Source organism: Amphiura filiformis, chromosome 13 (assembly GCF_039555335.1).
Source record: "Amphiura filiformis chromosome 13, Afil_fr2py, whole genome shotgun sequence".
NCBI classification, from domain to species: domain Eukaryota; kingdom Metazoa; phylum Echinodermata; class Ophiuroidea; order Amphilepidida; family Amphiuridae; genus Amphiura; species Amphiura filiformis.
The window spans coordinates 30548938-30572819 of record NC_092640.1 but is presented as its reverse complement, the minus strand read 5'-3'; the positions used below and the strand labels follow the sequence as shown (position 1 = coordinate 30572819).

General features: G+C 37.8%; 1 protein-coding gene across 1 annotated transcript in view; it reads left to right on the top strand.

Moving 5' to 3' along the window:
* Positions 1-21982, top strand: part of LOC140168234 (very long chain fatty acid elongase 4-like) — a 45443-nt gene extending 23461 nt beyond the window's left edge. Inside the window, 5 exon segments of the mRNA XM_072191569.1 lie at positions 6965-7045; positions 14753-14823; positions 14825-14922; positions 18696-18823; positions 21343-21982. Coding sequence (XP_072047670.1) covers positions 6965-7045; positions 14753-14823; positions 14825-14922; positions 18696-18823; positions 21343-21618 — 654 coding nt within the window. The 3' untranslated portion in view covers positions 21619-21982.
* Positions 21983-23882: the final 1900 nt, after the last annotated feature.

Genomic DNA, 23882 nt, shown 5'->3' with positions numbered 1-23882 from the left:
TTTTTTTCTTTAACAATGTCATTTCAAAATGGCCAAAACAGTTGAAAAGACCTTTTTAATTGCTCACATAATTTGTGTGATATTTACCACGAAGGCTCAAATCTGAATGTTTTTCCATCGGAGCTTTATTTGATAATGATATAGCAAGCAGGCATGCTAGTCCTTCAAGAATGACTCTCGGCTTGAGAAGTTTAAAACTATATCCCCAGTATCGGCCTTCGGCCTCGTTGTTCGCCTTCGCCGAACATGCTCGGCTTCGCCGAGCCCCCCCCCCCCACATAGCCGTGGGTCATTCTTGAAGGACTAAGGCATGCCTACAGTATGTTTCTATGTTCCGACTGAGAAGAACAAACCATGAAATATCAGCTGGATACATGTATGTATTTCTATAATTTGACATTAAAATACCTGACATTACTTACTCCTGGGGAGGGTGCTCCGTGCAAATGACCATACAGGGATGCGCCGCAAACATGGGCTGCAATGTGGGCCATTGGATATATAAATGACAATGACACCTTTCTCTAGGCTAATTTTGGTATCATTTTTTGGCTCTTAGCGTAGCTAGGTGAGCCTGAGTCATTGCAGTCAGTGAGGACTGTATTTTTGCTACATATTTTGGCCACTTGCGTTCTTGCTTTTTATGCTAAGGTTTTTTTTGTTTATGATATTTGGCTTTGAAATTACGTTCCAAGGTTTGCTTAGTTATTTAGCAATCGATTGCACTCCTTTAGAAGTGAATTTGGGGTGGGGAAAGTACTTATTTTGAAGTGAGAAAAGTCAAAAGTCGTCATGAGAAACAAGTCATTTCTATCGTTTTGCTTGGTTCCCTGTATGCGCTAGAGATTATTTTGGTCTGAGTAATTTAAGTTGTGAGATCATGGCGGAATTGACGGATTGCACTATTTTTCTTTGGGAAAGTGACCTTTTATCATGAATTTTTGCGGTGATCTCACATGGATAGAAACGTGATTGGATGATTCCTTTGTCCAGATTGTTTATTGAGTTCTCGGGAGTTTTGTTACCATGGGACAACACTTCAAAATATTTAGAGACCAGCGGCGTAGTAATTTAGCTAAATTAACGCTAAATAACCAGGGTTGCAAAAAAAATTCAGCCCGAATCGCAGGTCAAATAATCGAAAAAGTCGCCTAATTTTTTCTTTACCCTTTGCATTCTATGGGGCAGGAAATTGTCCCGGGAAAATCTTCAAAAGTCGCCTAATTGGGTTACCAAATCGCGGGTTTGACAACCCTGAAAACAACGTCTCGACAGCGAAGGTCACATCTGGCTATTCATTATCATTGTTTGTCTGGCACGCTTTCTATACAGCGTGGGTTGGGAATTCTGAAAATCTGTAAAAATTACAATTTTGCGGAATAAAGGGTGGGTTTCTAAAAAGCGTGGGAGCAATATATAATTATAAAGCGTGTGGGTAACGCTACCAATTGCAAAAAAAATATAATAAAGTAATTTGATGATCTGTTGAAAAACATTCATATTTTCTTCATAAATCTGGAAAGAAAATGTCAAAAATTAATTTGCTGATGTTTTCAATTCATACGACGTCACCCCACAGCAGTGTTGCCAAAACTTTTCAGTGTCAAGGCGCTGCGCATTGACTCGCCAGGACGCGGTAAAGGATTCTCAAGTAGCCCAATTCTTCAAGCTTCCAAAAAAGCGCCCAATAACGGATATTTGGGCGGATTTACCCGAATTTAGAACGCAAAACACCCAATTGGGCGGTAAAGCACTTGACATTCAAACTTCCGGTACTTACTGGGAAGTTACTGACCGATCAATAAATGGTCACAAAACCCATTGTAACTTCAATTTGGAGCTTCAAAGACTCAAAACCTTTATAAATCGGCTAAATTGAAAGGAAAATACATCAAATTACTGCCGCGGCCTGAGACTGGCAAAAGTAGCCCAATTTTAGACAAGTAGCGGCAAGCTTTTTTGAGTAGCGGCAAGCGATTGCCAAGTAGCCCAATTGTGCGCCTAAGGCGCGGCGTTGGCATCACTGCCCCACAGTAGAATCGACGCGCCGTGAGTTTTATGAATGAATATAATTTTCAGTCTCTACATCAGCCGCTTTGGCCCGCTCGCTCACACTAGAAGTGGAGCGATCCGAACCACAGCGGCCGTGTAGAGAGTATAGACTGACGTTTTCATGTATTCAGGATCTCACAGGTATCTCAGCCCTTTACAATTTGCCCATGTGTTTATGATAAACAATCTAAAGTCGTATCTTTTCGATGCAGTTGCAGTGATGCAGTTTTGCCAACATTTAATATGTCGCAAATGTTTCAGATGAATAAGAAAATCACGAGTGTTTGATAGATGAGGATAAATTCTGCATCAATTCGGATTCTGAAATGGATTGATGGCGCAGATAATGATAAAATGGACCCGGAAGTGACTGTATGAAACGGCGCGCCGCCGATGTTCAGTCTTCCGAATTTGATAAAGTAATGCTGTAAACAATCTAAAGTCGTATCTTTTCGAAAGATGTTTCAGATGAATAAGAAAATCATGAGTGTTTGATATAATAGATGAGGATAAATTCTGCATCAATTCGGATTCTGAAATGGATTGATGGCGCAGATAGTGCTAAAATGGACCCGGAAGTGACTGTATGAAACAGCGATAGCGCCGATGTTCAGTCTTCCGAATTTGATAAGTAATGCTGTAAGCTTTGGTCCGGAAGTGACTGTATGAAACAGCGATAGCGCCGATGTTCAGTCTTCCGAATTTGATAAGTAATGCTGTAAGCTTTGGTCACAAACACTGCATAAGGGTGGGGGTTCAATTTTTGATAAAAAAGGTGTCTGTCTAAAAAGTGTGGGGGAAATATAAATGGTGGGGATTTGACCCCCTGACAAACGTTCGAAATTTGTAGTTGCTACAACTCAACTGATCATCACTATTTAATTCACTATCTGTTTCTTTGTCTGTGTCTGCCTCTTTACTCAGAGACTATTGTAGTAGTAGCTCGTTCACGTAGTGATTCCGTTGTCCCACTGGCCTACAAAACTTAGATTGCATGGCGATCGAGTGTTATCGTCAGAGCACCTCAGACTAGCATAGTAGGGAAGCATGTTCCTCAAACTTGGTGGGTGGATGCATCTTTAGTACACCATGTCACATACAATATTTTCTCAATTCGAATTTTATCCTTTCTGGGTATGACTGATTTTGTTACCGTAAAATTTGTGTCAATTCCGATATCACATGTTAGTACCGCACAGTGGCGGCGCCAGGAAATTTTTCGGGGGGCATTAGGGGCGCAAAGTGAATTTCAGGGGGGCAAAATCAACAAAGTTTGCGCAAAATTACCGTAAAAAGTGGAAATTTTTTGTTATTTTGGGTTTTTTCTGGGGGGCAACAGGGGGGCAAGAGTTCTGACTGGGGGGGCATTTGCCCCCCATGCCCCCCGTGGCGCCGCCACTGGTACCGTACACTATAAATGCACCAGATTTTGTAGCCTCCAATTGCTGATTACATAAATGAGAACAGCTGGTAACCAGCGGCACTGTGCAGTACCGGTCTGTTATTCAATTGCGTTGTGTGTGGGTTACGTGTATTTTATGTGTAAAATGCGGTGATCCACCCAAAAAACAAAATCATCGTATAGATCCCTGGTACTAGGTGCATCTTGACCCCAGCATAAGTTTGTATTGGTTAGCGGGTCAAGGTCACCTGAGGTCATCCAGGGGTCATCTGAGGTCAAATTTGCAAAAACTGTTGTAGGGTCATGAAACTGGTTACAGTCAACATTTGGAGTCAAATTTTGGGAAGGTCATCCAGGGTCACCCAGGGGTCATCTGAGGTCAAATTACTAAAAACTCGTATGGGCATGAAACTTGGTGGGTACAGTCAACATTTAAAGTCAAATTTTGGGAAGATACTAAAAATTGTCGTATGGGCATGAAACTAGGTGGGTACAGTCAACCTTTGAGTCAAATTTTGGGAAGGTCATCCGGGGTTACCTAGGGGTCATCTGAGGTCAAATTACTAAAACTGTCGCATGGGCATGAAACTTGGTGGGTACAGTCAACATTTGGAGTCAAATTTTGGGAAGGTCATTTTGGGGTCATCAGGGGTCATCTGAGGTCAAATTAGTAAAAACTGTCGTATGGTCATGAAACTTGGTGGGTACAGTCAACATTTGGAATCAAAATTTTGGGAAGGTCATTTTGGGGTCACCCAGGGGTCATCTGAGGTCATATTACTAAAAAACTGTTGTATGAACATGAAACTGGATACAGTCAACATTTGGAGCCAAATTTTGTGGGGTCGCATGTTCCTCGAACTTGGTGGGTGCATCTTGACCCCAGGCAGAACAAGTTTGTATTGGTTAGTGGGTCAAGGACACCTGAGGTCATCCAGGGTCATCTGAGGTAAAATTAGCAAAAACTGCCATATGGGCATGAAACTTGGTGGGTACAGTCAACATTTGGAGTCAAATTTTTGGAAGGTCATTTCAGGATCAACCGGTGTCACCCAGGGGTCATCTGAGGTAAAATTGCTAAAAATGTCGTATGGGCATTGGTGGGTACGGCCAACATTTGGAGCCTAATTTTGTGGGGTCGCACAGAACAAGTTTGTATTGGTTAGTGGGTCACGGTCACCAGAGGTCATCCAGGGTCATCTGAAGTCAAATTAGCAAAACTGTCGTATGGGCATGAAACTTGGTGGGTACAGTCAACATTTAGAACCGAATTTTTGGAAGGGTATTTTGGGGTCATCCAGGGGTCATCTGAGGTCAAATTACTAAAAACTGTCGTATGTGCATGAAACTTGGTGCGTACAGTCAACATTTAGAGTCAAATTTTTGGAAGCTCATTTCGAGTCAGCCAGGGGTCACCTGAGGTCAAATTACTAAAACTGTCGTATGGGCATGAAACTTGGTGGGTACAGTCAACATTTGAAGTCAAATTTTTGGAAGGTCATTTTGGGGTCATCTGAGGTCACCATTTAGAGCCAAATTTTTGGGAGGTCATTTTGAGGTCGTCTGAGGTCAATTTAGATGAATTCTAATAGTTGCCAAGGCTTTCTATAGTTGTTGAAAACTAAAAATACTAAAAAAGGGATTTTAAAATTTTGCAGAACAAATTATTCTTGCTGGTTCAGTAGTAATTTGCACAATAATGAATTATTTTCAGATTTTGCAACTAATAGTAATGCGGCTAAAAATAATAATGCGGCGGAGGAAGATTGACCCCCGCATCGAGTTTCAAGGACCGTATTCAATATTTGTGGGGAATTTTTTTAAACCTTCAGGCCGACCTACCCAACCTTTCCATACAGCTACCAACCTGTTGCGCATTCGACTCCAAGAACAATTGCTTTCCCACAAAAAAAGCGTAGAGCCACAGCGCCATTGGTGCTCTTGTTTCTGAAAAATAGCCCAATTTTGTGTAAAAAGTTTTTGGAATGTTGTTTAATCCAAATTTATTGAAAAATTGATTTATTGATAGGTCTATTTTCAGATTCTGATCAACACCTCCTTCCTATACCAAACCTGAGTATCCTCCCCCCCCCTCATGCTTACCTAATACATGAGTTTGACCATCCAATTTTTGTGGAATTTATATTTTGTACTCTGTCATATTTGAAACTTTTTCTCCAATAGATGGTCGAAGCAGCAGAAAAAAGGTAGTTCACAGCATCTTGCGAATGGTAGTGAGCTTTAGCAAAAATTGCATTGCTCAATTCATAGCGAGCGTGTAGTAGAATTCAAATATCACAGATATACTTTTGTAGGTCCTGTGGTTCTTGAGTTATGTTGTAAAGAGGCCTGAAACAACAACACTTTTGTAAAACGTACGTAACTCATTAACAACAATAAATTAAGCAAGTTTTCAAAGTATATGATTTGTAGAATGAACTTTTGCAAAACACCAACGTGTTATTTTTCAATAATATATTGATTCAGATAATGAAAATCAATTTTTCTTTGGCTGCTTCAACCAACAATACCTCGTATACCCTTAATATTCACATCAGGAATTATGACCTTTCTTTGTCTTGCTCAGCCTTGCAGTCACTATCATTTTGATAGTAATCTGTTTTTCAGAGCTAAAAATAAATAAAACAGAGACGGTATTGATCAATCATTTTATTCAAAAGTACAACCTGATGTATACTGCTTTTGTTTTGTGATACAAATTATATGAAACTGATTATGGTATGTTCACATCAATAATATTTTTTCAGAAGGCTAGCTGCTACTTACAAATATAATAATGATTTAAATCCACTAATATGAATAAGGCAGGGTACCTGCAATAATTTGCACAAAAAAAAAATGTTGGTGTTTTAATATGCAAAGTGCATAATTTGTGTTCATGTCATACTCTATTAATGATTTCAAAATGGATACAAATTCAATGCTGGCTCTCTTATATCCGGGTAGTGAAATCTCGGTCGAGTACCCGCAAACTCGACCGAAAATCCCTGCTTTATTAACCACTAAATAGTCTGAAGAAAGACCTCCCATTATAGCTATACATGTATTCTGTTTTTGTTTGTTTTTTGTTCTCTTTTAAATACAAGTGATAGCTAATCAACTATGATCTTTTTTTAAATTTATTTATAACATTCGGCCCAAGCCAGGCTAAGCACAGTAGTGCTCAGAGGCTACTAAATTTAAGGGATGCCATCCGGATATAATGGGACAGGGATATGGGAAGAAGCCAGATTTTAGATACAGGAGGAAAACCGGAGCACCCGCAGAAAAATCTGCGATGGTGAGCAAAAGCACACTTTTTTATTTTAATTTTTTTTGAAAAATCCCAATAAGAATTAAAATACAGGTGGGGTGACAGGAAACTCTATACTTTGATCATCTGATAGTGCAGCTATTCAATATAATTTGTACAAAATATTTCTGATAATTCCTCATTATGTGCTCAATTATATATTCATACTATGTTTTTGTTTTTTTATGTCTCTACAGAATGTAATATGTGGCTACAAACTTGGATATAGTCTAAGCTGTCAAGAAGTGGTATACTCCTATGATCCACATGAGTACAGGGTAAATAGAATTGAAATATATTTAAAATTTTCTTCTTGAAAGCCTACATGTATAATGGAAATATTGAAGATTTACATCAAACTGGATCTCTGTCTTACATATATAGGCTACATCACATTGACATCAATTGTGACACAATCTGGTCCATGGAGGCGGCAAACTTGAAATTGAGATCTGTCTTACATATATAGGCTACATCACATTGACATCAATTGTGACACAAAAACTGGTCCATGGAGGCGGCAAACTTGAAATTGAGATCTGTCTTACATATACATGTATAGGCTACATCACATTGACATCAATTGTGACACAATCTGGTCCATGGAGGCGGCACATTTGAAATTGAGATAAAGGCAAAAATATGCAGTAAAAAAACAATAAAATACATAAGAAAATAGACATCACAAAACTTCATAACTTAACAACCGAGTATGCTAGAACTTTGGTGTTTTCAGTGTGCGATAGCCTAATTAATAATCAATGTTTATAAGGTAATAATTATTGTTACTCAATTTTCAAAAGTGCCTCCTTTTGGCCTCCATGAACCAGATCATGTCACAATTGACTATGTCATATTCAAATTTGGGAGCGATTGCCGAATAGGGTGCAACTCTACTAGTCTTATTACAAGACTGCCCTACCCCAAGCCTAAACCCTAACCCTAAACTCCGTAAATGAGGACTGGACTCAAGTCTAGCCAGTTGCACCCTATTTGGTAATTGTACCCAAATTTGTTTCTAGCTACAGTACATGCAATAAACTTTCAACAGCTAAAAATCGGATGACAAATAAAGTTTTTAGGGCCTGTGACATGGGCATAATTTATACATGTATAGTATTGAACAATGTACCCTGTCCCTATTGGACCTATATCAATTTCATATATGGCATTGTCTTTTTTAAAGACAGTTCTTGTTTAATTAGCACTCCATCTATCTAAAGGGCACATTATAAATTAAAGGCATGTACTGAAGTCTTTCTATCTGCCATCTTAATTGTGGTGGTCCACTTTGTTATGGTTGGAGATTCTGACCTTAATCACAAGGAAATTTTAATCATATTTCAAATAAAAAACCAGATTGAGACGCATGAACTGAACTCAATTTGTAATTTTTAATGTGAAAATATTAAAAAGCCACGCAACTAAAGATTAATTTGCACACATCCAAGGCAAAGACATTCAATAATTTCAGCTGGCGAGAAAAGAACAAACTTGCAGCTTGAAAAGGCAACCCAATTTCATTTTTAAGGTAGAGGAAAAATAAATATTTTTATTTAATAAACATTAATATGCATGTAACAAAAGGTTGTGCCCTGATTAGAAAAATATGATGACAATGTCTTCCAACTTCAAATATATGACTTAGGGAGTGTTCACAAACACTTGTTAGGGGGCCTGATGCAAAAAGGAGGGCCCTGCAAAATTTTGACCCTCCTAAGGGGGGGGGGTCTGAAAAAAATGACCACAAATTTTCCTGGGAAAATTTAGTTTATATGCTTTTCTATGGGGTTGACCCATAATTTTCATGTCAAAAAGGGGGGCCCTAAAATTTTTGAAGTCTGTAAAGGGGGGTACCCCGAAAAATATTCACGATGAAATTTGTTTGCATCAGGCCCCCTCCCAACAAGTGTTTGTGGACGGTCCCTTATCACTGAATGTGGTCTGCTATATTGTAGATGCATGCATGTATGAAATTAGTAATTAATTCAGTAGGATTTGAACTTGAAAATGAGCTCCTTAACTGAAAATAATAAACATCTAAAAAATTGCCAGCTTCCTTTAAAAAAGGCATGAATAACAAACTGTCTAAGTCGATTATTTGGCACAAACAAACAATATTGTGATAATTAACTTTGGTTTTTTACTTGGTTTATATAAAGTGACCGAATCTTCAGAATTTCGGCATTTAAAATGGGGAAAACCCTGTTCTAATAGCCCGACTGAGCCAGAATTTGCCTTTTGGAGATTTTTTTTAATTCAGCTAAAATCATGTAACATCGGCCATTTTGGGGCCAAAATTGGATTTATTTTGGCTGACATTTCCAGAAAATATGTTTGCAAAAATTTTCAGATTTTTTTTTCAGATTTGTCAGATTTTGGTGATATTTTTGGGTAATTTTAGCCCTATTTTATAGGTCAGCCCGCCCATAGAACATGTTTATATTTTCATTGCATAATGAGAAAACGTATAGGATAAATGAATAAGTTTATATAAATAAATGCAAAAGACATATAAATAAATGCATCTTTTAAGAAAATACTAATAAACCAGTGAATTAAATGTAAAAAGTATTACACACACTTTGTTTTAATAAGATAATTTCACTCCTCAAATAAATCAAACAAGAAATGTCTTTAAAAAAGACAATGCCTCAAGAGATTCCAGCAGGCACCATTTGTTATTAGCTTATAAGAGATACTTGAAATGCTAGCTTTAAGCCATCTTGCAATGGTAATAATTCTGATGTATTTAATGCAGGAATACCTGCATGCCGGGTGGTAGTCCGAATAATCAGTCCCAAAACAAAATATTTACTGACATGATCGATGTACCCTGCATTTTTCAATATATTGATGCTGTAGCCTTCGTACAGAGTGAAGAAGGCTACACACAAGGAAACTAGGGTATAATCACGTATCATGTGCCATGGATGCGTATAGATAATAGAGGGCCTCCTTCAACTTGTGACCACAGAAATAGCTTAATAACTGTGTAGGAAATACAAATAAAATTGAAATTTGGACACCAGAAACTTCAGGTTAAAAGTCAAAAAGTGTCAATTGGTACACCTTGATACAGATGTTATCATACAGTGATATGATTTTTTCAAATAAAATCTCTTTTCTGTAAAATTGATTGCTGTGCTGAAAAATGTTGCATAATGGGTACTTGCTTTTTTGTACAGTAATTCATTGTAAGGTACCGTCAATGATGGTCACAGAATTTGGCAAAATACATTTGCCCATAGCTTTGCTAATTATTTTCCTACAGACATGGTTGACCCCTCTTTTTAAAAATTAAATAATCACCTTTCTAAACAAAACAATTTCAATGTGAAATATCGTACTTGCAGGGTTGTCACCAGGACCAAAAAAAGTACTAAAAAGGACTAGGCAAAAAAAACCCTATTTTTCTAATAATTTATCCCAAGCGTCATTTATGTCGACAAATTGTTTGCAAATTGCAAATCCACAGTAGGGTTGCAAATATACCATATGTCACTCGGAGTGCGACAATTTGTACAGATAAATTTATCACAGGTATTTTTCTATTAATTTGACTATTCGTCTGCATATTACCAAATATAACCCATTTTGGGCTACCGTTTTTCCGCGAAGGTCATTTATGTCGACAAATTGTTCACAAATCCACAGTAGGGTTGCAAATATACCATATGTCACTCGTAATGCGACAATTTGTACAGATAAATTTATCACAGGTATATTTCTATTAATTTGGCCATTCGTCTGCATATAACCAAAAATAACGCATTTTGGGCCACCGTTTCTCCGCGAACATCATTATGTCGACAAATTGTTCACAGGGTTGCAAATATACTATACGTCACTCAGAGTGCGACAATGTGTACAGATAAATTTATCACAGGTATTTTTCTATTAATTTGACCATTCGTCTGCATATTATGCAATGTAACCCATTTTGGGCTACCGTTTCTCCGGGAAGGTCATTTATGTCGACAAATTGTTCGCAAAACCACCGGTTACTTTTAAGGATATTAATACATGGCATAAAATGTGACAATTTATCAAAATAATTTTATAATGAACGCTTTTATGGATATTTGCCAATACAATATACCGTACATCTGACATGGGCTACCGTTTCTCCGGGAAGGTCATTTATGTCGACAAATTGTTCGCAAATCCACCGGTTACTTTTAAGGATATTAATACATGGCATAAAATGTGACAATTTATCAAAATAATTTTATAATGAACGCTTTTATGGATATTTGCCAATACAATATACCGTACATCTGACATGGGCTACCGTTTCTCCGGGAAGGTCATTTATGTCGACAAATTGTTCGCAAATCCACGGTTACTTTTAAGGATATTAATACATGGCATAAAATGTGACAATTTATCAACATAATTTTATAATGAACGCTTTTATGGATATTTGCCAATACAATATACCGTACATCTGACATGGGCTACCGTTTCTCCGGGAAGGTCATTTATGTCGACAAATTGTTCGTAAATCCACGGTTACTTTTAAGGATATTAATACATGGCATAAAATGTGACAATTTATCAAAATAATTTTATAATGAACGCTTTTATGGATATATGCCAATACAATATACCGTACATCTGACATGGGCTACCGTTTCTCCGGGAAGGTCATTTATGTCGACAAATTGTTCGCAAATCCACCGGTTACTTTTAAGGATATTAATACATGGCATAAAATGTGACAATTTATCAAAATAATTTTATAATGAACGCTTTTATGGATATTTGCCAATACAATATACCGTACATCTGACATGTACATGGTATATATGTAGGTATGCTAGGTGAATTCAAATTTGCCATCAAACTGCATCATTTTATATATCAAATTAAAGCTCTTGAGTAAACAAAGCCAAAACTGAAAATCTTTTTTTTCATAGCACTTTCCGTAGCAAAGTTACATCTTGTCAAAGATTGACTTTCATCAAAAAGATTCAGCTAGCAAAATTCCCCATAACGGCATTTCGGGGGTGTTTCTAGATCTTAGTCTCATTATGATAGCAGCTTTTTTTTTTTTTTTTTGCTATCAAAATCCCTCTAAAATTCCATGTGCGATTGTCTTATCACCATAAAAATCATATATTTGGGTCAAGTGAAGTATAGAAAACATATTTATGTAGGTTTCCTTCTTGCCAGTTGTTTTAAATTTCTATGTAAATATGCATTGACATTGTCGGCGAATTTGGCTGACTAGCAAATGTGTTAACTAAGGTTTGCCTGGGATGAGTACATCATCAGGTTGTAGTAAGCTACAAATTTCAATGTTTGAGAACTTGTTCTCATTGCTTACCTGTGTTTTCACATCATATTTTGTGGTCAAAATGATTACAAATGTGTAATTTGCAATCATTTCCGACGGCTAAGTAAGATGGCCTTGAACAGGGATCTCTGATTTGAATGCACACTAACCAGGGCCGTGACACCCGTATTCAATCCCTGTATATCAGTAAGCTTAAAGACGAAATACCGAGGGGAAACTGGGGAAAAGTGGAACTTTTTTTTTTGTCCAGCCCAAACATGATTACGAAGCAAGGCAAGGCAAAACTTAAGGTTTACAAGATACATATTTGGTGCATACGCACCGATATGAACCTCGCGCCAATCAGGCCGTCTTCACGTACTAGAGGTAAAGTTTGACATATCAGATATCGCATTGCGACTCTGTGGTATATTTGGTTAACAAGATAGAGGGTTAAATGCACAAAGTGCTATATCTCATTAACCAATGATCCTACAGAGATGTGAGCACTGACTTTTTTGTTCTTTATGACCCGAGGAAAAGTTTGACATATCGCACGACTCTGTGGGATATTTGGTTAAAAAGATAGATTGTTAAGTACACAAAGTACAAAAAATTGACTATATCTCATTTACCAATGATCCTACAGAGATGTGACCACTAACTTTTTTGTTCTTTATGACCAGAGGAAAAGTTTGACATATCGCATGCGACTCTGTGGGATATTTGGGTAAAAAAGATAGAGGGTTTGGTGCATAAAGTACAAAAAAGTGACTATATTTCATTAACCAATGATCCAACAGAGATGTGACCACTGACTTTTTGTTCCTTATGACCAGAGGAAAAGTTTGACATATCGCACAACTCTGTGGGATATTTGGTTAAAAAGATAGAGGGTTTGGTGCATAAAGTACAAAAAAGTGACTATATCTCATTAACCAATGATCCTACAGAGATGTGACCACTGACTTTTTTGCTCCTTATGACCAGAGGAAAAGTTTGACATATCGCACAACTCTGTGGGATATTTGGTTAAAAAGATAGAGGGTTAAGTACACAAAGTACAAAAAGTCACTATATCTCATTAACCAATGATCCTACAGAGACGTGACCACTGACTTTTTTGTTCTTTATGACCAGAGGAAAAGTTTGACATATCGCACGACTCTGTGGGATATTTGGTTAAAAAGATAGAGGGGTAAGTACACAAAGTACAACAAAGTGACTATATCTCATTAACCAATGATCCTACAGAGATGTGACCACTGACTTTTTTGTTCCTTATGACCAGAGGAAAAGTTTGACATATCGCACAACTCTGTGGGATATTTGGTTAAAAAGATAGAGGGGTTGGTGCATAAAGTACAAAAAGTGACTATATCTCATTAACCAATGATCCTACAGAGATGTGACCACTGACTTTTTTGTTCCTTATGACCAGAGGAAAAGTTTGACATATCGCACAACTCTGTGGGATATTTGGTTAAAAAGATAAAGGGTTAAGTACACAAAGTACAAAAAGTCACTATATCTCATTAACCAATGATCCTACAGAGATGTGACCACTGACTTTTTCGTTCTTTATGACCAGAGGAAAAGTTTGACATATCGCACGACTCTGTGGGATATTTGGTTAAAAAGATAGAGGGGTAAGTACACAAAGTACAAAAAAGTGACTATATCTCATTAACCAATGATCCTACAGAGATGTGACCACTGACTTTTTGTTCTTTATGACCAGAGGAAAAGTTTGACATATCGCACGACTCTGTGGGATATTTGGTTAAAAAGATAGAGGGTGAAGTACACAAAGTACAAAAAAGGATGCAGCCAAAGATTGTAGTCACCTGCTCCAGCAGCCGACTGATGATTCCGCTTTGCCCGTGTTCCACTTTGCCCTGATCTCCCTAAATATTCAGTATCAGGCTGAACTATTTAGGTACCGTTCACAAAAAAATTCGACATTTTTGTAAGACGGGGGGTGCAGGCCCATTTAAATATCTCTAAAATCCTTCACAGATACCTTATTTCAGATTAACTTCTTTAAAACAATAAACACTTTACACATTCACAGCTTTATATTCTTTTCAAAGTCCAGAATCAAGTCAAACATTATTTAAAATCACTCTTCAAGGCAAACATTTTACTACAACCCCGTATAAAGAATTTATGACCGTCCCTGCCATTTTTTTTTCTAATGCATAATTCATTAGCCCGACATGCAGACACATTGAGCACTTTGTACCGTAAAAACTTCGTGGCAACATGGAAAACGTAGCCCAAACCTGAGTGACAGAATGATTTGTCATGGCAATCCGCTATTATTTAGCCCAATAGTCGTGTTTCAAGTTCCAATTCGAATACATACTGCTTTCGGCAGAATAATTTAATCGATCAGGGGAAGAAAAAAACACTGTTCTACGGGCCAACCAACCCAGATTTTGCATTTTGTGGATTTTAAATATTTTTAGCTGTATGAAATTACAGCTGTTTTTTGGCCAAAGTTGGCTGCTTTTGACAAAATTTAGCCTCTTCCAGACAAACCCTAGCTTCATGGCAATTTGTTTGGGTTTTTTGTTGCTTAATTACATATTATTGTTTATCAGTAATAGAAAAATTAATAGTTAATTCAGAATTATTAGTAATAGTAATATAAATTTGTATCAATATTAATAATCTTAATGTGTGTTTTAATATTTCACAGATTGCCAAAGCTTTATGGTGGTTCTACTTCTCCAAATGCTTTGAAATGTTAGACACTCTCATCTTTATTTTACAAGAAAAACAGCCAGTTGACCTTTCTGCATGTCTATCACCATGCCTCTATGTTTGCACTCTGGTGGATTGGAATGAAATGGGTGGCTGGTGGACAATGTGAGTAATTCATTCAATCTTTTGAGCATAGACAGAAACAGGGCAGGATTTACCTTTTGCCTAAACAAATTGGGCATGCACGTATTTTTTTTGGGGGGGGCTTTGTGGGTGCCAGCACCCCGGGGTAAAAGCAGGGGGCGGCCAAAATGAAGGGGCGGTGGAAGAAGAAGGCGGCAAAAACAGGGCGGCAAAAACGAAGGGGCGGCAAAAAGAATTAGTAAATAAAAAAAGGGCGGCAAAATTTGATAAAGCCTAAAAAATTGTGAAAAAATGGTACTACATCAAAATGTGCTGCTTTTAGGCGCTAGCGCCTGAAACTTTTTTTTTTGCTCTTCACTTTTCCAAACGATCGAGAAAAAAATTGGGTCAACCTTTTCGGGCTGTAGAGTAAGGGGCGGCAAAATTGAATTTTCTTCAGCCCCCGGGTTGGGGCGGCCATGGTACGCCACTGTTGGGCACCATATGATGCCATACAATTTGATTTGATTAAGGTTACGGAGGGTGAAAATTCCACTCAACTTGTCTTTTGTTTTTTAATTTTTATTTATGAAGTATATGTATATATTAAACATCTCAGAGATGTATATTGAAAAAATTGTATCAACAAAGTATTTTTAAATTATTTTTGTGTATCAATATTTGCTCTAGATATCCCACAGCACTAATTCTTTTTTTAAAGACAGTTCTTGTTTTAAGGGGACACTACACTAAATCCTTCCGCATTTGGTGTAACTCATGGAAGAAAGAGAAGGTGTGAGGGCTATCATTTTCTTTGGAAGGGGAATCCCAAATATACATGGGGCCCGTGGGTTAGATTTTAAAAGGTATGCCAACATTTCCTGTCATCCTCCCTGGCCCTGCTCTCGGCCAGCCTAACTTTGCCAATGTGGAAACTTTAAATGGCCTAGATATTATGATGCAGATTTGAATGTTTCTGTAGTGTTTCCTAAGCCTTATAAAGATGCACTGTAAATGTTTGCCAAAAACTGCTCCCCCTCCCCATTCTACCCTCCCCAGGACTCATAATTATTATGCACCTAGTTACTTTATTGTATTTTCACATGTATTTCAATGGGACATTTATATAGTGATGTGCCCCCTTATAGTGATTATTATTCCAGTGCATGAACTGGCAACCCTATCATTTTCATTTGATTGCTAAAATCACTGAAGCATATGCACAGTGGAGCATGAGTATTCAACCAGCACTATACTAGACAAAATCAATAAAATAAGTACTATCACCTTGGCCCTGGCAACACTAACTAGCATTGTAAACAAGTTAGCACATGGTTTGAACATGATAATAGATAGTGTGGAAGTTTTGGCAGAAATTTGTCAATTTCTGCAAGTTTTGTGAAAATCAATTGATAATTCCCATGCAGTAAGGATTATCAGTAGTAATACAGGAGCACTCCACCTGGAATATTATGGGATTGTGAATTGATACTGTGAAATAGCAGAAAATGTGAGTACTTGAAACTAAATGTGTGGATATCTCAGAACTCCATTTTGGACCATTTGGCCTGATATGCTGAGATGAAATAAATTATTTTTAATGTTTCCCGTAGCTGATTCATAAAATTTTGATATGCATGTGTTAGCTGATACTTCAAAAGAAATAATGTAGGGAATAATTGTGTCAATATATTGGCACACTAAATTAATATTGTTGTTGCAAAAAAGACTACATTTACCCCATCATTTTCATTGACATTCTGTGAACATGTAAGCTTACTGTTTTAAATCAGGAGGACCTATCGAAAGAATAAATAGGTACATTATTTCATTGGTTTGTTTGTAACACATATGCTTGAAATCGCAATGAAATCGGACCCTCTCCCCATATTTTCCTGGCCTCTTTCCCAAAAAACCTCATGCTCATGAAATTGAACACAAATTGAAACACTTACAAAGTACATTTGTGTATGAGCTATGACGTTAAAAGTATAATTACAATAATAATCATTAGAGTGTCAACTTTAAGATGAAGTATGATTTTTAGGCCTGCCATGTTTATTTTTTGAAAAACAAAATATTTTAGGTGGCTACGTGCAGCCAATTTGCCTACACAAAAGTTCAAAATCCTGTATAACCTTAAGTTCTGTTACAACCTGGAGCAGGAGTAAATATCAAAGAGAAGGAAGCTATAATTATTTTTTGAGCAATTTCTACACAAAACCTGACAGAATTCATGGAGTGCTCTCGTCTGTGGCGTAGCCTCATCTAGGGCACAAGGGGAGGGGGATTTGAAAATGTATAGATGAGTTGACCTCAATGTTTATCAACAAAGGCAAGGGACCGGTATATCGATATGCTTCAGCGAAGAGCATGTAACCACAACACTGTTTAATAGCCTTATTGTGATGTGGCGGGAGGTTTAAAAGCACAGGCCCTGAACAAAATACGATGCACATGCATACTGCCAGGCAAAAAACAAAGGAAATTGTGATGATGCATACTGTCAGGCAATAACGTCAGAAGTCAACTCATCTAAATCCCATAAGAAAATTTGCTGAAAAATGGCTTGTGCCCCCCCCCCCACCCCCATCAGACCCGGTAGCCCCACAATCATGGTTGGTACTCCTCCCATTGGATGACTCATGCTACACCACTGAATCCCCTTTACTGTAAATCACAAGTTGTGGAAAATTCCCTTGTCTAAACATTGTAGCGGCACAAACAAAAGGTTCACTACCTTTTCAGACTCCCTGTTCATGGTTTATTATTAATGTTCAAAGCAGAAATAATGTACAAACAAACTAGAAAGTAGTTTTGTGTAACCTAGCATAAATGTGAATTGTGGTGACAACATTTGTTTGATACAATTTCGGAAATGACGGAGGGCATATTAGTTTCCCTTCAAAAATGACATTGTTTTGTTATCAGTGAATTTATAATCTAAACTTTGGCAAAAGCATGAATTGTTTTTGTATTATTTGGCCCAAGCAGAACTACTAATTACTGGAATTAAGAAGCATTGGTCTAAAGTCTTGCTAATTAATAAACCAATATATTGCTCATGAGTACTTATCGAAAAATGTGCCGAATACGAGTGCTTTTAAAATCATTACTTTTAAGGTTAGCAACTATTGTCAACAGTTGCGATTTGGTAGTTCACAACATCTTGCAAATGGTGGTGAGCTTTGGCAAAAATTGCATTGATCAATTCATAGAGAGTGAAGGGTCTATAAAAATATCTACAATTTAGACAATCTATTTTAGCAAGCTACGGGCTTCGATGCTGTGAAAAATACAGCTGCCTACCCAGTATTTTTGTGGTAGTTTACGTTTGTGGCTGCACCCATACCATGAGTAAAACTTGTATACTGAATAAGAAATACCGTATTCATTCCAATAAGCACCCATGCCCCAATATGCGCCCACCCAGGGTATTGTTAAGTTGCTAAAGGGTACCATTAATGTTGAAGTGATGGATAGACCTTGATACAGTAAAATAGCTGGGAGATTAGAAGTCCTTGCCATACATTTTCTGCATCAGAAAAGCTACTACAATGTCTCAGGACCCTTTTATAACATACATAAATTTGTCTCTAATAAACGCCCCTTACAAAAAAATTAGACCTGGATGTAAAAAGTAAGTGCCCACCCAAAATGACTTTGTTTAGCGACCCTGGGCGCTTATTGGAATGAATTTGGTAATTTGTTTGGTTTGTTTTATTTGGTTTGGAAGTGTGTATTCAGGATTAAGATGCACTTTGCAAAGAAGTATGACATATTTAATTGTTCTCTTTTTTCTTCCATGATAACAGCTTGGTTTGGTGCTACATTGAATTCCTTCATCCATTTTGTCATGTATGGGTACTACACACTATCAGCAGCAGGACCAAGGTTCTATAAGTATCTATGGTGGAAAAGATATCTAACACAACTCCAATTTGTAAGTAATATGACTTGTATTTGAAGAGCTTATTTCCAAACCGTGTTAAGTCCACTATCCTGTGTTTCTGATTTTCTTGTGCGATATTGCAATGTGTTGTGGTGCTACAGTAGGTATTATAATTTCAGTTGGATGCACCATTACAAAGCAAACAGTGGATGGATGCACAGTGACAATACTGTGTGAGGCCTTTGTTTCGCAAATGAGAACAATAGTCTGCATATTGTTATGCAGCATTGTTATGGTAAATAATAGTTTGTTGATGATACAATGTATTATTGCTATACTAAAATGCAGAAAACCTTAGACGAGCGCGTATTGTAAGGATACATCGCGTATTTACTGCGTTGCACGCACTTGTCTCTGATTGGCTGCTGAGGCGATCTGTTGTTGCCGAGTGGAAATTTATGAATGAACTGTGCACCGTACGCGTTGTTAGCGCCGAATTTGCAACATCACGGTAGTCGCGCTCGTAAAAGGTTTTCTGCATTTTAGTATAATGTCAAACTTGTCAAAGTAATTGTGATTGTATCTCACAAGGAAATGAGACATATGGTGTTGTGGACTTAACACGGTTTGGAAATAAGCTCTTCATTTGCTGATCGCACAGTCATCTCAAAACAAGGTTCTACCCGCAAAGTGTGTGCTGTGTGTGCGTACGCCTGATAAACGCATGTTTTGATTACCGCGTACGTGTTGCAAAACCCTTCTGGCGTGTTGCTAGGAAAGCGAAAGAAACGCAAATGCACATTTTGCGCATGCATTTGCTGGGAGAACCTTGTTGTGGTAGCAAGATGGCGGATCCGTGCAAAGGGCGAATACATGTAACATTTCATATGAAAAATTGGGGCGATTGCTGAATAGGGTGCAACTCTACTAGTCTTATTACAAGACTGCCCTACCCCAACCCTAAACTCCAGAAAATGAGGGCTGGGCTCAAGTCTAGCAAGTTGCACCCCATTCGGTAATTGTACCGAAAGATTATATGTTAGGCTATTGCAAATTAATTCTGCACCGCTTGGAGACTAGTCTTTGACAAAGACTACTCGCGATCAAGGGAGGGTTGCGGCGCAACAGAGAGTGGTGAGTACATGGCATGGCGCGGCGAGTATGGTTTCCAAGAATGTGTACTAGTTCCCAGTAGTTTCTTTTCCTATGGGTAATATAGGTACACAGTCTGTAACACAGACTACTTGGAGACCAGTGTTATGCTGGTTTCCTATTTTCTGGTGCTTGCCACTGAGCGGTGTGACGCTTCATCATGTCGCTTGTACTTTTCTGCAAGTAGAGCGGCACACCGCTGAACAGCAGCATCATGACTCTGAAAGCCAATGTTGCCGCTCAGCACCGCTTTGTGCTTATTGGCCAAAAATTGTATTCTGTTTTCATACATCAGACCAGCACCGCTTCTGAGTTGACTTGAAATCAACTCCTAGTGTGATCTTGCACTTTGGGCGAAGCAATTGATATATTGGCTTGTCGCTTGTATTTCTGGTGCAACTGAGCAGTGAAGCAAAATCGTCATCCAAGTGGCAGGAAAGTATGAAACCAGCATTACTGATGGCTGAAATGGGCTAATCCATTTATAGACCACACTCCCCCTGTGGAAGATTTTGGAAATATCTTCCATAGGGGGAGTGTGAATGCGATTAGCACATTAACCAACTCTATTTGAAACTCACCTCCATCTATGGAAGATTAGATTGAATATTTCTCATCAGAGAGTGTATGAAATTCTAATTCTAATTCTAACCTAATACAACATATTCTAATGGAGCTGCCTAATGTGTTCATTCCATTTGAAATACATATTCACCCTGTGGAAGATATTTCCAAAATCTTCCTCAGAGGTAGTGTAGAGGTAGCCAAATTTACATTTTTATCATAAAACCTAATGTAATTAGTTAGGACACTTTTTGGGTCAAAAATGCTTGAATTGAGCTTATGTCACAAATAGCACCAATTGTTCATCTTGAGTTTGCAGATAGCAACAAAACTAGCATGTATATGGAAGACACAACATAATTGGTCAGATTTAGCCAGCTGGACTAGTCGGTTATGGGGAATTAGTTGGGAATAGTCCATATGCTGAAATCTGAATTTTATGTGAAGGGACTAAAGTTTGTTTGGCTTATAATTGGCGAAGATTGTTCAATTTTTGTTACCACGCTGCGTCCACACACATCAATTAAGTCCCAATTCACATAAGCATGCGCCAGTCGCATATTATGCAATATACAACTAGCATAAGTGCATGCCATTTATATCAATTCACAATGTTACGAGTCTCATTTTTTTCGCCTATTATAAGCCAAACAAACTTCAAAAACGCTACTGGTTGATATTAATCAGTTTCAAATATTTTCCAAAATGATTTATAATGAGATTTAAATATTAATTTGTGAAAGCGTATAAAATGTATTTTGGGTACTTTTTAAGTTGCAAAGCCCAGGCATTGTATTGTTCAGTTGATCATTTGTGCTTTATTTAAATGCATCAATTTCTTGCTTATATTGTAGGCCCAATTTGCCATCGGTCTATTCCACGCCGCCCAGTCTCTGTACGTCAACTGCAAATTCCCACTGTGGATGCAGTGGGCGCTCATCGTGTACGGCATCACCATCTTCTCACTCTTCATGAATTTCTACATCCACGCATACATCCGTGGGAAGAGACTGCCCAAGAGTCAAGTAGCCAAGGCTGACAAGAGCTCCAATGGCGTCGCTTCAACAGCTGGTAAAGAAAATGGCGTCAAAGCTGGCGGTGATTACAACGAGAGGAAAAAGACAAAGTAGATGATGAGTTGGTGAACGGAAAACCGTTTTTAGGTCGTCCGAAGGAAAAGACCTTATGGCATCACAAGTAGGGTCAGCGTCAGTGTGTCAGTCAACAATTATGTAGGCTTTTTGTTCACTACCCATATCTTCGGACGACCTATCTGGGATCGCCGTCCCTATTTTTTTTAGTGTGCAATGTACTGAATTTGACATCTCTACTAACAGAAACCTTGTTTTATCATGTAGACTCTATTTTTCCATATACTGTTACCACTCTATTTTTCCATAAACTAGACTATTCCAGTTGAAATCCATACACGCACTGTGGAAGACTTGACCTTAATCTCTCACACAGGGGGTATAGATTTCAAATGGAGTCACCCATTCAGGTGTAAAATTCCATTTGAAATTTACACTCCCTGTGTGGAAGATTAAGGTCATGTTTTTCATAGGGGGTGTATGGATTTCAACTGGAATGAATACCTGAATGGGTGACTCCATTTGAAATCTAGATCCCCTGTGTGGGAGATTAAGGTCATGTCTTTCATAGGGGGTGTATGGATTTCAACTGCAATAGCCCACTGTAACTTCTTCCTGCTCCATATGGAGCATGTATTTTGGGCAGGAAAAACCTAATGAGGTAGAAAGGATAGAGTGCCCTGCTCGCCGAATCTGTGAAGTAGGTTTGGGTCCCGGTTTGGGTGCTGTATAGATCACAAAGTTGAACAAATCATGTATTAAAACGCATTAAATTTCACAGTATACCATTGTCTTTATCAAAAAATTGCTGAATTATAAAGGCAAACACGCCAGAATCTGGTATTTCATCAGTGTTGCCACGCTAAACAACTCTACCACTTTACGAAATTTCGCCTTCAGTCGCCGTTCCTGTAGCGCCGCATGGCAACGGGCGAATGAACTAGATTTAGGAGGGTGCTTGCCTTTATTATTCAGCAATTTTTTGATAAAAAAATGGTACACAGTAAAGTTGAATATGCTAAAACAAGTAATTTATTTAATTTTATTAATCCATACATGCTAGAGTAAATTCTGTTTCCATTTTAGTTGAATTTGATGCTGATTTTGTTAGGTCCCTTCATTTCATAATGGCTTATTCAGTGTGTGATTGTCAATGAAACGGCAACGTACCAGCTCGAGCTCAGCGATCTATGTTTTTCTACGTCATTGGAAAAACCTCATATGTCCCCTGAACATGCTTTTAAAGCAAAACCTATGTAACTGGTTGGCAGTTTTGTTTTAAACAAGTTCAGGGGCCACAAACACACAGGTTTTTCCTGCCCAATGACGTATATGTTAACTGACCTCCACTGAATAGAAATTGGTGAATTATGCAGAACCAAATTACACACCAAAAAACACTTACCAAAAATACTTCTCAAAATATATGGAGTCCATATATGGACACCAAAGTTTAGGGCATTTCTAAAATATGGCTTTAAGTAACATATCAGCCATTATTATTATGGTGCAGAAACCTCACCTAGAGTAAAAATTTCATTTGAATGAACATAGTGTGATGAACGACCACATACGCTGCGTGATCAATGCGCGCATATACGACCGCGTACATGGCGGAGAAAGTGAATCCAAAGTCACTCTGATCGGCTGGTATTGCCGACGTCTTTTGATTGGTTGGATCAATATTTTCACCACCCCCCCACATTGTGTCTTGCAATACGATCACATTCCGCTGTATTCATTCATATGAAATTTATTACAATGGTAATGATAATGTATGTTCTGTTTAAATATAGTTATTCCTCAATATTAACACCAGTGATCTTGAAAGGTGGTGCTATGGGCTCACTTGACATAAATGGAATTTTAGGAAAAACAGTGTCCTCCCGTAAAATTTCCACCAGCAAATAAGGGCACATAACCTTAATTCTTGTTGGGATTTCAGAGGAGTGAGCTCTCTATTTCACCATGAAATTTACCCCAAGGCAAAGGAGCCCAAGTACGCCATTAGGAGAATCTTTACGGTATGGCATTAGATAAACATATTCACCAGTGTAATGGTGCAGAAACCTCAGCATCAATATATATATATATTGAGAATTGTTTTGTGACATCTCGCCAGAAGCATCACAAATCAAGTCTTATACTTTATCTACTTTATTTAACATGCACAATTTAGACCAAGCAGGCCAACTATATCACTTTCAACATGGATCTACTTTTCCCGCCAATTACGAGCTGATCAGAATATAATTTTTAATATAGGCTATAGTTCATTCATTGGCACTACAATAAACTATAAA